Below are 15,226 nucleotides of genomic sequence, written 5' to 3' on the forward strand. Positions count from 1 at the left end.
CACCCTGAGCTGCTGCAAGAGGCTTCAGCCACCCACAATCCTGAACTATAAAATAAGCAGTTTGGGAAATAATTTTCATGTTTTTATTAATCTTCCTTAATTATTTATATAACTAACATTTATTTTACCGTTTGATCTTAGAAGTGTTTTGGGTCTTTATTTAGAAGTTTGGTGGTGCTTTTGTGGCTAGAAATATGCCACAGGGTCTAACTCTCGTTTATATCAATTAGACTACAGTAAAACTGATTTCATCACATGTTGTTTCATTTACAATCATGGTTTCCAAGAGCATTATCAATGACATTAAGTGAGGGCTTATTGTATTCCTAAAATCCCCAATTATAAAGGCCCATACACTCCCCTTTGCATAAACAAGTTATGGGCAAACAAACTGAATTTCTGTAACTTATAATTGCTAATATGTGAACATTAGCAAACTGAAGCTATAACCCTACTAGAGAACAATTTACTAATAAATTTTAAAAGCCCTAAAACCTATGTTCCTGAAGAAACTTTTTGAATAGCACTTACATAGGTAGACACATGTATAACACTTGAAACTGCACAATGATTGGTACACTCTGCTGTAAATGAATTTAATTTGTAAAAGATTTGTGCCCCTTATTCCTACTCCTGGAAACATACCTTAAGGATATATTTTTTTTTAAACGAAAGCACTATATATACATGGTGCTCATGCACTATAGCATTAATAGTTTATATCAAAAACATAGATACAGCCCTGGCTGGGGTGGCTTAGTGGACTGAGTGCAAGCCTGCAAACCAAAGGATCACAGGTTCAATTCCCAGTCAGAGCATAAGCCTGGGTTACAGGCCAGATCCCCAGTAGGGGGCATGTGAGAGGCAACCACACACTGATGTTTCTCTTTCTCCCTCCCTTCTCCTCTCTAAAAATAAATATAGGCCTGGATGGCGTAGCTCAATGGATTGAGCGCGGGCTGCGAACCAAAGCATCCCAGGTTCGATTCCCAGTCAGGGCACATGCCTGGGTTACAGGCCACGGCCCCCAGCAACCTTACATTGATGTTTCTTTCTCTCTCTCTTTCTCCCTCCCTTCCCTCTCTAAAAATAAATAAATAAAATCTTTAAAACCAAAAAAAAATTTTTTAATTGTTTTAAGTACAATAACGGAAATGACAAAATAGAACGTGTACAGTTTTAAAGATTATAAATTCCAAGGTTATACTAGTTTTAAAAAGTCTGAAATTAGTGTTAAATTTTTAAAAAGAAAATAATAAAATGATATCAAAGCTAAATCCAAAAATAGGGTAAAATGCATATGCATGTAGCCATGGTTCAAAAAATGAATTAGTGTAAATCTAAGAAAACATGTAGAAGATTTACAGAGGATGGAGCAAAAGTAGGTTTACAATTGTTCATATGAATAATAATATAATATTTAATAAATATAAGAATAAACTCTGTTTTACATATTCACAACTGTAAATCTACTTTGCCCCACCCTGAAAGTTAAACACTGATAAAAAGAAACAAAGATGATCTAAAGAGATGGAGACATATTTTGTTCACAGATTAGAAAACATAGTGAAAATGTCAACTCTCCCCAAACTTATTATAAGTTTAATGCAATTCCTATCAAAATCCCAGTTTTACATATATATACACAAGATTATCTAAAATTCATATAGAAAAGCAAAAGAACTGGAACAGCTGAATTTAGAAAAAAAAAGAATAAAGTAGGTAGAATCACCCCATCCAATTCTAACACTCATATAACTACAGCAATAAAAACTGTGTGGTATTGGCAGAGGGAAAAATACATGGATCAATGAAACAAAATAGAGAACCCAGAAATAATCTCACACAGGTCCAGCTGACTGGCTTTTATCAAGGGTGTTAGGCAGTTTACTGGAGAAAAGACAGTCTTTTCAACAAATGGTAATGGAATAACTGGGTGTCCCCATGAGGGAAAAAGAAAGAACTTGACCTAAACCTCACATTAAACAAAAATTAACTTAAAATGAGTCACAGATTTAAATGTAAAATGTAAAACAAGAAAACTAGAGAAAATCTTCAGAAGCTATAGCTTGGTGAAGAATTCTAAGTCATGACACCAGTAGGATAACCCGTAAGTGGGGGCGGGGGGTCCTCAATAAATTGAAGTTCATCAAAATTTAAAACTTTTACTATACAAGAGACCTGTTAAGAGGATCAAGACAAGCCACACCCACACCATGGAGCACTCAAGGAATACTACTTAGCAATACAAAGTTACAAACTATTCACATACACACCAATTTGTAAGGCTCTCAAGGGCTTCATGTTGCCAGGGCTGGGGGAGCCAATCTCAAAAGGTCATATACTGTATGATTCCACTTATACAATATTCTTGAAATGACAGAATTAGAGATGGAGGCATTAGTTACTAAGGGTTACAGATGATAGGGTGTGTAAGTAATATGGGTGTGACTATAATAGGCAGCATGAGGGGGAACATTGTGGTGATGGCATAGTTCTGTATCCTGATTGCAGTGGTGATTACATAAATCTACACATGTGACAGAACTGGAAATTACACCCACATATTGTGCCAAAGTCCATGTCCTGGTGTTGACGCTGCAATGTAGTTCCGTAATACAAGGTCCCACGGAAGTAACACCTGCTTCCAGTTGGTAGGATAACAATAAGGGTGTCATAATTTATACTTTTAATTTCACCTAAAATGTCATATGATGTGCTTGAGTGTGACATCGTTATGTTACAGGATTACATGCTTAGGATTTTGTAAAAAAGAGTTTGTGATAGAAAAGGAACGTTATTTGTGCCAGATCCTGTATATAACCACTGGGGGAAAGTGAGTAGAGGTCCCCAACCTTTTTGGCATCAGAGAACAGATTTTGTGGAAGACTGGGGGAGGCAGGGCAGAAGCAGAGCTCAGGTGAGCTTCTAGCAGGCAAGGGCAGAGTTAGGAACCAGTGGGGTAAAGGGTACCTCGAACCACTCTGTTCTATCATGGCAACTTCTGGTGATTCAAAATAAAAAGTCAAGAAAAATGAAATAACATGTTAGTTGATTTTTTATTAGTATAAGTAAACAGTGAAACAAGCATTATAATAGAACTTTTTAAAAACTTTACTGAAAACTGGCACAGCAGAATCTTAATGGCTATACACTGAGGAGAATATGCTAATTTTAGGTAATTCACCTGAAGTTTTTTAGTAGCACACACTGCCTCAACAGATTCCTTAAATGATTCAAGTCACAGGAAAATAAATTACTACAATTATTCCACTATCAGGTCCCTTAGGTGTTTTTTTTTTATTTAATCTTTATTGTATTTTTTTCCAAGGTCCCCTAGTTTTATCTATAAAGATCATTTGCAAGCTGGCAGTTAACTTGCCTGATAATTGACCAATATTCTGTTTCCTTAGCAGCTCCATCTCACCCCTCACCTTGCCCCCATCTCTCCTGACTGCTGGTCCTGCAACCAGAGTCTCTCTCAACCCTCACCCCTTTTTTAAAAAAGATTTTATATTTAGAGAGAGGGGAAGGGAGATTGAGAAAGGGAGAGAAACATTGATGTGCAAGAGAAACACTGACTAGTTGCCTCTCACATGCCCCCAACAGGGGACCTGGCCCACAACCCAGGCATGTGCACTGACAGAGTCAAACTAACAACCCTTTTGGTTTGCAGGACAATGCCCAAATCACTGACTCACAGCAGTCAGGGCACAACAGAACTTCTTAAAACAGGAAGAAAGTTAAGACATATTTCAGTTTAAGAAAAAAAAACCCTTTAAAAATAAACACAAAGCAGCCCTAGTTGGGTAACTCAACTGGTTAAGAGCATTATCCCAATACAACAAGGTTGTGGGTTCAATCTCCAAGGTCAGGACACACACAAAAATCAACCAATAAATGCATAAATAAGTGGGGCAATAAATCGATGTTTCTCAATAAAAAAAAGTAATTTTTTAAAAATAAACAAACATAAAGCAATGCTAGAAAAAGCTGTTCCCAGAGGCAGCAAGTTCTGTGTCACTAGATATGTTCAAGTATACGGGAATCTGAACCTATGAGACCTTGTTCAATCACAGACTTCTAATTCTGTAGCATTTTCCTGGCAGTCCTCCCTTCTTCTTCACCTGTCATTCCAAACAACCCTCTAAATCTAGCTCCAACCTCTCTCCCCACCAGCCCACTCAAGTGAGGGCCCTCACTGTTTCCTGCACATCTTGCATCTGCTGTTTTTCTTACTTGGATGACTCTTCCCCTCCCTTCTTCCACTTTCAATATCCAGTGAACTACAGGAAGTTTTCCCAATTCCATGCTTATGTTCCCATCCCATTCCATTCCCTGCATGTCACTCACGCCATTAACTTGCTTTTCATATCCACAAACCCTGATTATAAGCTTTGGGATAAAACAGAAAAAATCACCACCTGTGTGCTAGAAGACAGTCTCTCTTCATCAGAGATCAAACACAGTCATCCAGCAGTTCTTTCCCCATTCTGGTTTCTCTGACATAAGCTTTCGCCCAGGAAATCCATTGTTACCCAGCACACCAATCATGGACTTGGCTCCTTTACTGAGCAGAATGTTATTAGAAGCAGTGCAGGAACACATAAAGGTGTACCTCAGCTTCTTTGGGCCTTTTCCTCCTCCATCCACCCAAAATGCCTGTGAGCTACTGCAGGCAAGAAGTTACTTATGTAGCAGCAGCAAGTCTATCACTTGGCCTTTGAGATGCAACTGTGAATTGTAACCAATGGATTCAAAAACCCTGTTTTAGTAGAAGCTATTCCTCATAGTTCCAATTCTAATTTACCATCGCTGGTCCTCTTTTTAAAATGTGTCTCCTTTTTCAAACAAGTTTCATTTAGGCCTTCTCAACCCAGTCCCTTGATGTCTCCTACCCAGCTGAGAGCACCCTCATTTTCCATCAGAGCCCTATCTGAGGATTCATAAAATACATTTAGATACTCTTTTCTAGGTATTGTTAAAAATATATGAGGAGTAACTAGTAATGTGTATTAGTATATAGCCATAAAATAATACATATATACCCATATAATGGGTATTTTGGGGTGATAAAAATGTTCTAAGTAATGGTGATAACTGCAAAACTTTGTGAATATACTAAAAATCACCAAGTTAACACTTTAAAACGGTGAATTTTCTGTTATGTAAATTATATCTCATTTTTTAAGGTAAGATTTGCCACCCTTACTTACCCCTGCATTTACATTAAGCACTGGGAGGTAAAATATTTAATTTTTGAGACAGCATTTTCTCACACACTTCTTTGAGAACACAGTCAATTATCTTCCTAAAACATTTCAGTGCCTATCATGGACCAAAAACCATGACAGGTGCCATAGAGATTGGTCATCAGACCAAGACAAAACCTGCCCTGCTGGAGCCTAAACAGTGAAAGACAACAAATTATTTAGCTGCCACTATGATGAGATAGGAATAAAAAGTATAAAGTATAAATAATTCAGAATGGCAGTTGGGGTGGTAGGAACCCCAAAAGAGAAACGAGCACATCTAAGAGGCACATGTATGCCTCAACCCATATAAGGTAGTTACAACAACTAGTTTGGACTGATTGGCAGTACAACAAAACCCCCAGATCACAGGGATTTGGATGCCATGCAGTTGACCACTGGCTCCCATCCCCCACTCAAGGCTCACTTGGCTATTTCAATGGCCTTGAGATAAAGTGACCCTGCATTTATATATGCAAATCTTCTACCCACTGGCTATGCTAACAATAAAGTTTTAGTGTACTCAAAAATGTTTGTGTTTATTATTCATGTAAACAGGAGCAAATACAAGGAGAAAATTAAGTTATGCTGAAATACTACATACATTCAACTCTGCTTATTAATTACAATTGCATAGAGAGCATATTGCTTATACAAACTCAAAGATAAAGAAGGTCTAATTTTTGGCTCAAAAGGATTTTAAATAAATATTTTTGAATACAGTAAGCTCATATCTTTGCCCTGGGCAGGTGGCTCAGTTGGTTGGAGCGTCGTCCCACACACTGAAAGGCTGCAGGTTGGATTCCCAGTCAAGGCATATACTCAGGCCACATGTTTGGTCCCCAGTCAAAGTGCATACAGGAGGCAATTGATCAATGTTTCCCTCTCATATCAATGTGTGTCTCTCTCCCCCCTCTCTCTAAAATCAATAAACATATCCTCGGGTAAGAATTAAAAAAAAAAATACTTTAACAGCCTGGGAAAACCCTAGATCAGTGGTTAACTAACTATTCCTGTGGGTTAAATCTGGCCCACGTTTTATAAATGTTTTACTGTAACCCACCCATGCCCATCTATTTATGGATTTTCATAGCTACTTTCTCAATACAACTGCAGAACTAAACAGCATCAACAGAGGTCTTATCACCAGTAAGGTCTAAAGTATTTCCTACCTTGCCCTTCATAAAGAAAAAAAATTGCCAGCTTGTACTACAGACAAAAGTAGTCCACACTGATTCAGAACAAAGAAATATGGGTTCCAGCCAAGATGGAGGAGTAGGTAGAAACCCTTCAATTCCTCCCACAACCAAAAGGAGGCTAACAACCAATCTAAAATCAATAAACCACCAAAAGCGCCAAAAGATCAAACTGCATGGAACTCCGACAACCAAGGAATTAAAGAAAATATCAACTAGAACAACCAGACTGGTAAGGCGGCGGACCCCACAGGCCAACTCAGAAAAACTGCAGCGACAAGGCAGACTGTGGCGGTGGAGCTGGCTACCAAGCTCAGCAGGCTGTGCAGGTGGGGATGACTAAAGCGGAAAACAGACTCAGAGATGGCTGTGGGCTACAGCTGGGGTTGCAGCAATGGGAGTTTCTCCCAGTCTCATACAAGAGTTCGTAGAAAAGTGTGCAAGAGAAGAGCAGGTGGGCTGTACTGTTCCCTCACTGGCCCCTCCCCCACAGGCAGCACCACAGGGCAGGGCAGCAAAGATGGTTGCCCTGCCCCTGTGATTACCTAAAGCCCCACCCCCTTACAACCTATCAGCTTTGCCAAGACAAAGAAATATGGTCCAAATGAAAGAACATGAGACTTCGGCAAGATGGAAGCATAGGTGGATGCACCGTACCTCCACGCACAACCAAGATTAGAACAACAACAATTTAGAGCCAGAATAACACCCAGAACTGACAGAGAATTTATCTGAATGGAAGTCAGACAGCCAAGAAGTTAAAGTAGACCCATTCATCCAGACCAGTAGGAGGGGCGGAGACAAGCGCGGGTCACAGCTCGCGGAGTGCGGGGAGAGCTGGGCCCCTAAGGCAACCAGGAGCGAGTGAGCCATCTGGGGTGCACAGTGGGTGGACCCTGAGTACGCAACGGCAGCTGGCGGACCCAGTGAGGCTGCGATTGTGGACCAAGGCGGAGCACGCAGCCCAGGATCCCAGGGAAGGGACTGAGATCCCAGGAGAGTGGGGGTGCCGCCATTGTTCCCTCCCGCCCCTGCCCCCGCCCCCACATACAACGTCACAATCTAGCAACTGGGGTGCCCAGCCCTGGTGAACACCTAAGGCTCCGCCCCTCACCATCGCAGGAGCGACCAGACTAAAAAAAAAAAAAAAGAGAGAGAGAGAGAGAGATGGCTCAAACAGAAAAACAAATCAGTGCCCCAAAACTCATTCTTTTGAGCGACCAAGATATAGCTAACCTACCAGATGCACAGTTCAAAACACCGGTGATCAGGAAGCTCACAGAATTGGTTGATTTTGGGTGCAAGTTAGATGAACAAATGCAGGTTACCATAAAAGAGATGAAGGAAAATGCACAGGGAACCAATAGTGATGGGAAGGAAACTGGGACTCAAAACAGCAGAGTGGACCAGAAGGAAGAAAAAAACAACCAAACAGGAAAGAATGGAGAAATAACAATTCAAAAAAAATGAGAAGCTTAGGAACCTCCAGGACATCTTTCAACATTCCAACATCCGAATTATAGGGGTACCAGAAGGGGAAGAGGTACAGCAACAGATTGAAAACGTATTTGAACAAATAATAAAGGAGAACTTCCCCATTCTGGCAAAGGAAATAGACTTCCAGGAAGTCCAGGAAGCTCAGAGAGTCCCAAAGAAGTTGGACCCAAGAAGAAACACACCAAGGCACATCATAATTACATTAGCCAAGGTAAAAAATGAAGGAGAGAATCCTAGAAGCAGCAAGAGATAAGGGGACAGTCACCTACAAAGGAGTTCCCATCAGACTGTCAGCTGATTTCTCAAAAGAGACCTTACAGGCAAGAAGGGGCTGGAAAGAAGTATTGCAAGTCAAGAAAGACAAGGACCTACATCCCAGATTGCTCTATCCAGCAAAGCTTTCATTTAGAATGGAAAGGCAGATAAAGTGCTTCCCAGATAAGGTCAAGTTAAAGCAGTTCATCATCACCAACTCATTATTATATGAAACATTAAAGGGACTTATCCAAGAAAAAGATAAAAAATATGAACAGTAAAATGACAACAAACTCACAACTATCAACAAATGAAGCTAAAAGAAAAGAAGAACTACGAAAACAAAAACTAAACAAACAACCAGAACAGGGACAAAATCAGAGAAATAGAGATCACATGGAGGGATTTCAGTGGGGAGGGGGAAGGGAGGGAATAGGGAATAAAAGGTACAGGGAAGAAGCAGCATAATTAGTAGGCATAAAAGAGGCAGGAAGAGATTAAAAAATGGTATCGGAAACAAAGGACTCAAAGAACTTATATGTACAACCCATGGACATGAACTAAGGGGGGGAATGCTAGAGGGTTGGGGGACAGAAGGGAGGGGGGAAAGGGGAGAAAAACTGGAAAAATTGTAATAGCATAATCAATAAAAAATGCTTTTAAAAATATAAATAAACAAAATCTTCCCATATATCCTTTAGCAATCAAGTTCTAGTGGAAAAGCAACAGACTTGAAGTACAAAGAATTCTAACTACTCCATTAGTCAACATGCTATGAAGCTCTAGATAAATCACAATTACTCTGTGTTTTATACACCAATAAAATTCAGAGCATTTAGGTCAGTTTTGCCTAAGTGCTCAGGGCCACTGAAGCCAGCCCTGGGAAATGTGTTTGTATTTTTTTCAACCTAAAAAATTACCCTAAAAGTTGGTAGCTCAAAATAAACACATTTATTGTCTCCCTGATTTCTGTTCAGAAACTCGGGGTTGGCTGGAGCTGCTATCATCCGAAACCTGACTGGAGCTGGAGCATCTGCTTCGAAGTGGCTTACTCACATGCTCAGCAAACTGGTGCTGACTGCTGGCAGGAGACCTCAGTTCCTCTCCACTGGAGCTCCTGAGTGTCCTCATAATATAGCAACCAGTTTCCCCCACACTGAATAATCCATAAGAAAGAGCCAGGTGAATACTATACACTTTTTATGACTTCCCTTTGAAAGTATATAGTATCCCTTCCACCACATTCCATCTTTTACAAAGGCAAGAGTCTCTGAGTCCCACATATTTAAAAGGATCAAAATTGGGCTTCACTTTTTAAAGGAAGGGTATCAAAGAATCTGTAGATATATTAACACCACTACAGGGTTTCAAATAATAAGTAAACACTTTCAACATCATAACTGATAAGGCTTGGTTGATTAAAGAATCTGTGCTTAACCATTTTCATAATATGTATTCTTTGTTCTATTAATGATAGGAGAGACATTTCAACACCATTTGTTAAATCTCCAAAGAAAATAAGCCAACAGAAAAAAAGCAAGGCACTTCAGCTCTTTCTATCTGATGCAGTAATGATGATGAGAGGCAGTTATATTTGTTTTAGTCCCCCCGCCAGGAAAAGGCAATTTATGGTGAATAGATCATGATCATAACTAATTGCAAAGTTGGGCTAGAACAGACAAGTACTTATGATTCAGAGCCACATAAAAGATTTTCTCAGATATAAACAAAAATAACAGGAAAATTTAGAAATGCATTCAAAATTGGGGGGAGGATATATTCTTATCATGAATGCTACAGATTTGCATCAGAGAAATTCTGAAATAAGGGAACACTTACAGAATGAAAAAGTTACCTATAACAACTAAATGTATTTTGAAAAAAAGTCTTAGTTACTAGACTCAATGAACACTTGGACAAATTCATCTGTTAGTATTGTAAGTTCCATTACAGGGGGCAAAAAGGCTGAGGAATAAAATTTTCACACAGAAGACAATGTAGTAATAGCCATCCTGATTTTCTCAACAAGCAGCTCAAAAATTGTCTTGAACCGGTCAACTACTTTAAAATAAATTAATTCAAAACTCTTTCTAATGGACTAAACAGTGTCCCCCAAAATTCATGTCTACCCAGAAGCTGTGAAAGTAGTCTTATTTGGAAACAGGGTCTTTGCAGATATAATCAAAGTAAGATGAAGTCATACTGGATTAGAGTGGACCCTAAGTCAATGACTGATGTACTTATCAGAGGGAACTTTGAACACAGATGCACAGGGAGAATGTCGTGTGACAACAAAGGCAGAGACTAAAGTGATGTATCTACAGGGACACCAAGGATGCCAGCAACCTTAGAGCTAGGAAGAAGCATGGAACAGATTCTTCCTCTGAGTCCTGAAGAAAGAATCCACCCTGACACCTTGACTTCAGACATCTGGCCACCAGATATGTGAGAGAATAAATTTCTGTTGTTCTAAGCCAAGTGTGTAATAACTTATATATTATAGCCCTAGATGGGAAACTAATACATCCACTTAGCTAGTCTTATGAATTTAAATAATCTCATCATTTGCAGTATAAGAAATATTAATCTTCAGCCTGAAAACTGAGAAAAATATTTACCATTTAAGGTTTTTAATTCAAAAATTCAGAACTAAAGATGGCGTTTCTCATTTAACCCACTGCCCCTTTTGGGGTACTGTCCCAGGGATGTATTTGACTTAACACTCCAAAGGACTACGCTGCATATTGCTGTCAGCCATCAGAGAGCCACTGACATTCTCCCAAAGGCCAATAAAACACCTGCACAGAATAGGGGCTCAGTTCCCCTCAGCTGATATCCAACAATCCTACAGAAAGCTATGTCTTTGTTGAAGTTCTCCTGCTGGATCACAAGTTTAACAACAACCTACAGGTTACAAGAAGTTAATTTTTCACATTTAAGTCCTCTTATCATACTTGTAGCCTCAGAGTGATGACAGTTTTTATAATAGTAACTATAGTTAACCTGTGAGTATAATTTCACTGTCTACTAACTGAGTTTTCCCGACATATGATTTTTTTTAGGCCCACATTCAATGTATTTCAAACTCAAACCAGTGCAAATATGTATGCCTGATTTAACATACCAGTCTGACAGAATGGGACAATTTCTATGGTATTTTCAAAATTGCTGGACATTTTTCATTTTATCACTCCTATACCTTCAGCATGAACTAAAAAAAGGTATTACATAGGATAAAAAGGAAAACTTCTGCCCCATTTATTTTCTATCCAATTGTGTTACAACATTTCTAAGACTCAACTTTTACTTGGAACAACCAAGAGAAGTGGATTCAGATTCTCCAAAAAAATGTCCCTTTGTTACTATCTCACCTGATTAAAATGTCAGCCAGTACAACTTCATATATCTCCAATAACTGAATATTATTAGTAATTGAGCAATTGGCAAGCATAAGAATGAGAATGTTACTCTGGGTGGTGTGGGTCAGTGGATTGAGCACCAGCCTGCAAACCAAAGGGTTGCCAGTTTGATTCTCAGACAGGGTATACGCCTGGGTTGTGGGCCAGGTCCCCAGTAAGTGATGCGCAAGAGTCAACCACACACTGATGTTTATCTCCCGCTCTTTCCCTCTCTTAAACAAACAAATAGACAGACAGATAGATAGATAAAATTTATTTTAAAAATAGGAATATTAACCTCAAAAAGTCACCTTCAAGAATTCATTTTCTAGAAAGGCCTCTCTCTATATAAAAAGCAGTATTAACCTACCTTGTTTTCGAACATCTTCCACAGCAGCCACAAGCTCCTCCTTGAGAAACTGGCTCTCCTTTGCAATTTTATCCCCTTTCTCCAAGAAATTCTCAGTTGCTTGTTCAACAGATGCAGCCAAAACATGGGCCTTCTTAGAACGACCTCTCTTCTTATTAGAGGGCCCCTTACTATTAGTGTTTACCAGAGTCGTAACCTAAAATTTCCATTTTGAAAAATTAAATTGCAGTCAATTAAAATGAAAATAACAGAAAGACTACCATCTTTAAAGATAGCAAGAATAAATCATAAAAATGAAACATCACATTTATGAGATTCTGTCAAGCTTTAAAAAATAACATTGAACTCTTTCCATATTTAAAATATATAATGATGACACTCTATTCAGATTCCAAAATAACTCTCCATGTGTAAGATAAGAAATGTAATAAATATTTTAATTCCTCAAACATGATCATTTGGCTTTTAGCTTCGTTTTATAAATAAAAACTAAAGTAGAAGCAAGTTAGGCATCTCTACTTGTTTTTATGTCATCAGTAAGTTCCAGGGTATGGAGGGAGATGGAAGAGGGCATGCGGGGGATAAATGGTGATGGAAGATTTGACTTGGGATGGTGAACACAATACAATATACAAATGATACATTATAGAATTGCACACCTGAAACCAATATAATTTATTAACTAATGTCACCCTTAATAAATTAAACTTTTTAAAAAAAAATTACAGAAAGAGGTCAACAATGAACTCAGCTTTATTTGGAGGTCACATTTTTCCCATTTCAACCTATGCAAAGTGTTTTGACATAACTTACTTCTGAAATCTTTTCACAGTTTACTCAAATTTCAGCAATGAATTAGTGGAGGCCCTTAAAAAAGAAACAGCTGTCCAAAGTAGCCTACTATGAGGGTGTTTTAGGTCCCAGAACATTAACCATCGTAAATACATATAATACCAGATAATCTGTACAACGAAGACGACTAAAGATTGGTTATTAGCATAATCTGTCACACAAAGACCTACTGACAGCTGTGGTAGATGGGCTCCAATAAAGTAAATATCCCTGAGTCTTACCACACAGTCTTACATATTTTTAAAACATGTATATATATACACATATATATACACACATATATATACACACACACGTACACGTGTGAGTATGTGCATGTGTATATATATTTATTTATAATATCAGTTTATATTTATCAATCCGAATGGAGTTTTTTTTTAAAGGATAGCACATGGTACTACATTTTGTCTCTCTCACACACACGCACACTAGCAAACTGTGCCAGAACAGTAAAAGTGCAAAGCTAGCTATTAATAGTTAATGAAATGTCATCACATTGTCATCACATTGTGATACTGTATTTGTAACAGAACATACCAAACTTATACCCTCAAATTAAATTACCTGTTAATAGACTATGAAAGGTATTAAACAGGATGAAGAGACTTAACAGTCAAGGTTCCATATCCCATCTTTCTTGGATATTCCAAGAAAAGAGTGGTGCCAAGAAAATGTCTGCAAAGTGCAAACATTTGGAAAGTTGCACTACACACTACTAGCCCGTATTACTGCCAACAAGACTGAAAGGTTGTTTCTAAAGGGTTAAATAAATCCACACATTAACATTTAATTATCAGTAGAGCCAAATCATGTAAGTACCATCAACCTAAACTCAAGCACTTAAATTAAACCTTTGAACTAAATAACCCTGCTCTGTTTGTTACCCAGACCTACTGCTATGGAACCATGTTATCAAACAACTGTGTATGATGAGTTTTCAGATTCTTACCTGTGTAACAAGAGGCTCCAACAGTCTTTCAACTGCCAGAGTCCTGATCTCTAGACTTTTGGGGTCCCATTTGAAGTTTATGTTGCCTGCGTGGACAGCAGTCATTTCTGAAATAGAAACAAAAAAACAAAGTCAGGCAAATATTAAACACAAACAATGAAATATGTAACAAATCTCCTACTTAAGGACTTTTATATCAGGAAATGTACAGTCACCACAAAATGAAAAAAATTCTTACTAGCCTCCATGTGAAGGCCCCATAATTCCTAGGGCCTCTTAAGATTTCAAGTTTACAAACATTAGAGGTACTACAAGAGGGCACTCCCAAACATGAGAGCCTTTACCTTGGGCTTCTCTGGCACCAAGACAGTTCTACTTCCAGTTTTTCCATGCCAACTTAGAAGGAGGATGAAAAGTGAAAGAAGGCTAATACAAAAGAATCTTCTTTTTCTTACTGTACAGTATTTATAGTACAGTATTATCTAATCATTACACAGAACATCTTGTCTTACTCTATTAAAACATAAGGCTGAAGTCTGACGCCCTCTGCACCTACAGCTACTATCATTCACAGTCAGAAGAAATCTCAAGAAACACTCAGTCAAGCATCACTATCAGCAACAAAGTAAACTTCCATTAGACAGAGGCTTTAAGACTAGGAGGAAAGACTTCAATGAAAACACCAAGCAGTTAGGTTTTGCTTCTAATAGCGTCTTAAAGATTAAAGACAAAAAGATAGGAAAGCTATGTAGTTGAAGTAAACACAAATAAACTTTCCAAACAACACACTGCCGACAGAACTTCAAAACCAAAAAGGGTGCATTCTTATAACTCAAATTCAACATCTAGAATTTTATCTAAATGAACTACTAAGATGCATGTTAAAAAAACTGAATAACAATGTTTACAACCACAGTGTATGATATAATCATCAAAAATTATAAACTACCTGTCAAACAGATCACTTAATAAACCGCAACCAACCAACAACAATCAGTGCTCCTCAAAAAAAAAAAAGGCTTATTCCAGGTCTGAGATATCATATTGTGCAGAAAGCAAGAAAGGGCATAAAAACTAACATGATCATATCAAAAAGACACAGGAACCAAAGGCTCTATTGCCCAAATTTACGACAATCTGAGTATCAAGAACAATGACTGTTAACTGTGACTGACAACTGTGATAGATCGATCCATCCTATGACAAAAGAAAGAAGGTAGGAAGAAATTTCTTTACTATGAATATAGACTAGGATTAGAAAATGACCATTTTGCAAACCCCAGTGTAATAACTGACTCAGGTAAGTATTACCAATGAATATCAACACAATTAGATGAAAGGGGGACAGGATACCTGTAAAGTGCCAAAGTATCACCTGACAGGTTACCCACTAATTGCAAAGAGGTAGGAAGTACCTTTACAATGTTGAAATTTAACAGTCATGTCCTTAAACAAAT

General features: G+C 38.3%; 1 protein-coding gene across 3 annotated transcripts in view; it reads right to left on the bottom strand.

Annotated features, from left to right (window-relative positions):
- CTNNA1 (catenin alpha 1) overlaps window positions 1-15,226 on the bottom strand; it is a 294,712-nt gene that overhangs the window by 131,460 nt on the left and 148,026 nt on the right. For all 3 annotated transcript variants that reach the window (XM_045819887.1, XM_045819869.1, XM_045819877.1), the window contains exons 2-3: window positions 13,770-13,876; window positions 11,969-12,164 (exon numbers count right to left, since the gene is read on the bottom strand). In XM_045819887.1, coding sequence (XP_045675843.1) covers window positions 11,969-12,164; window positions 13,770-13,874 — 301 coding nt within the window. In that variant the 5' untranslated portion in view covers window positions 13,875-13,876. The remainder of the gene's footprint in view (window positions 1-11,968; window positions 12,165-13,769; window positions 13,877-15,226) is intronic.

This window comes from Phyllostomus hastatus, unplaced genomic scaffold (genome assembly GCF_019186645.2).
Source record: "Phyllostomus hastatus isolate PE091 unplaced genomic scaffold, TTU_PhHast_1.1 phas_contig_150, whole genome shotgun sequence".
In the NCBI taxonomy this organism is placed as follows: domain Eukaryota; kingdom Metazoa; phylum Chordata; class Mammalia; order Chiroptera; family Phyllostomidae; genus Phyllostomus; species Phyllostomus hastatus.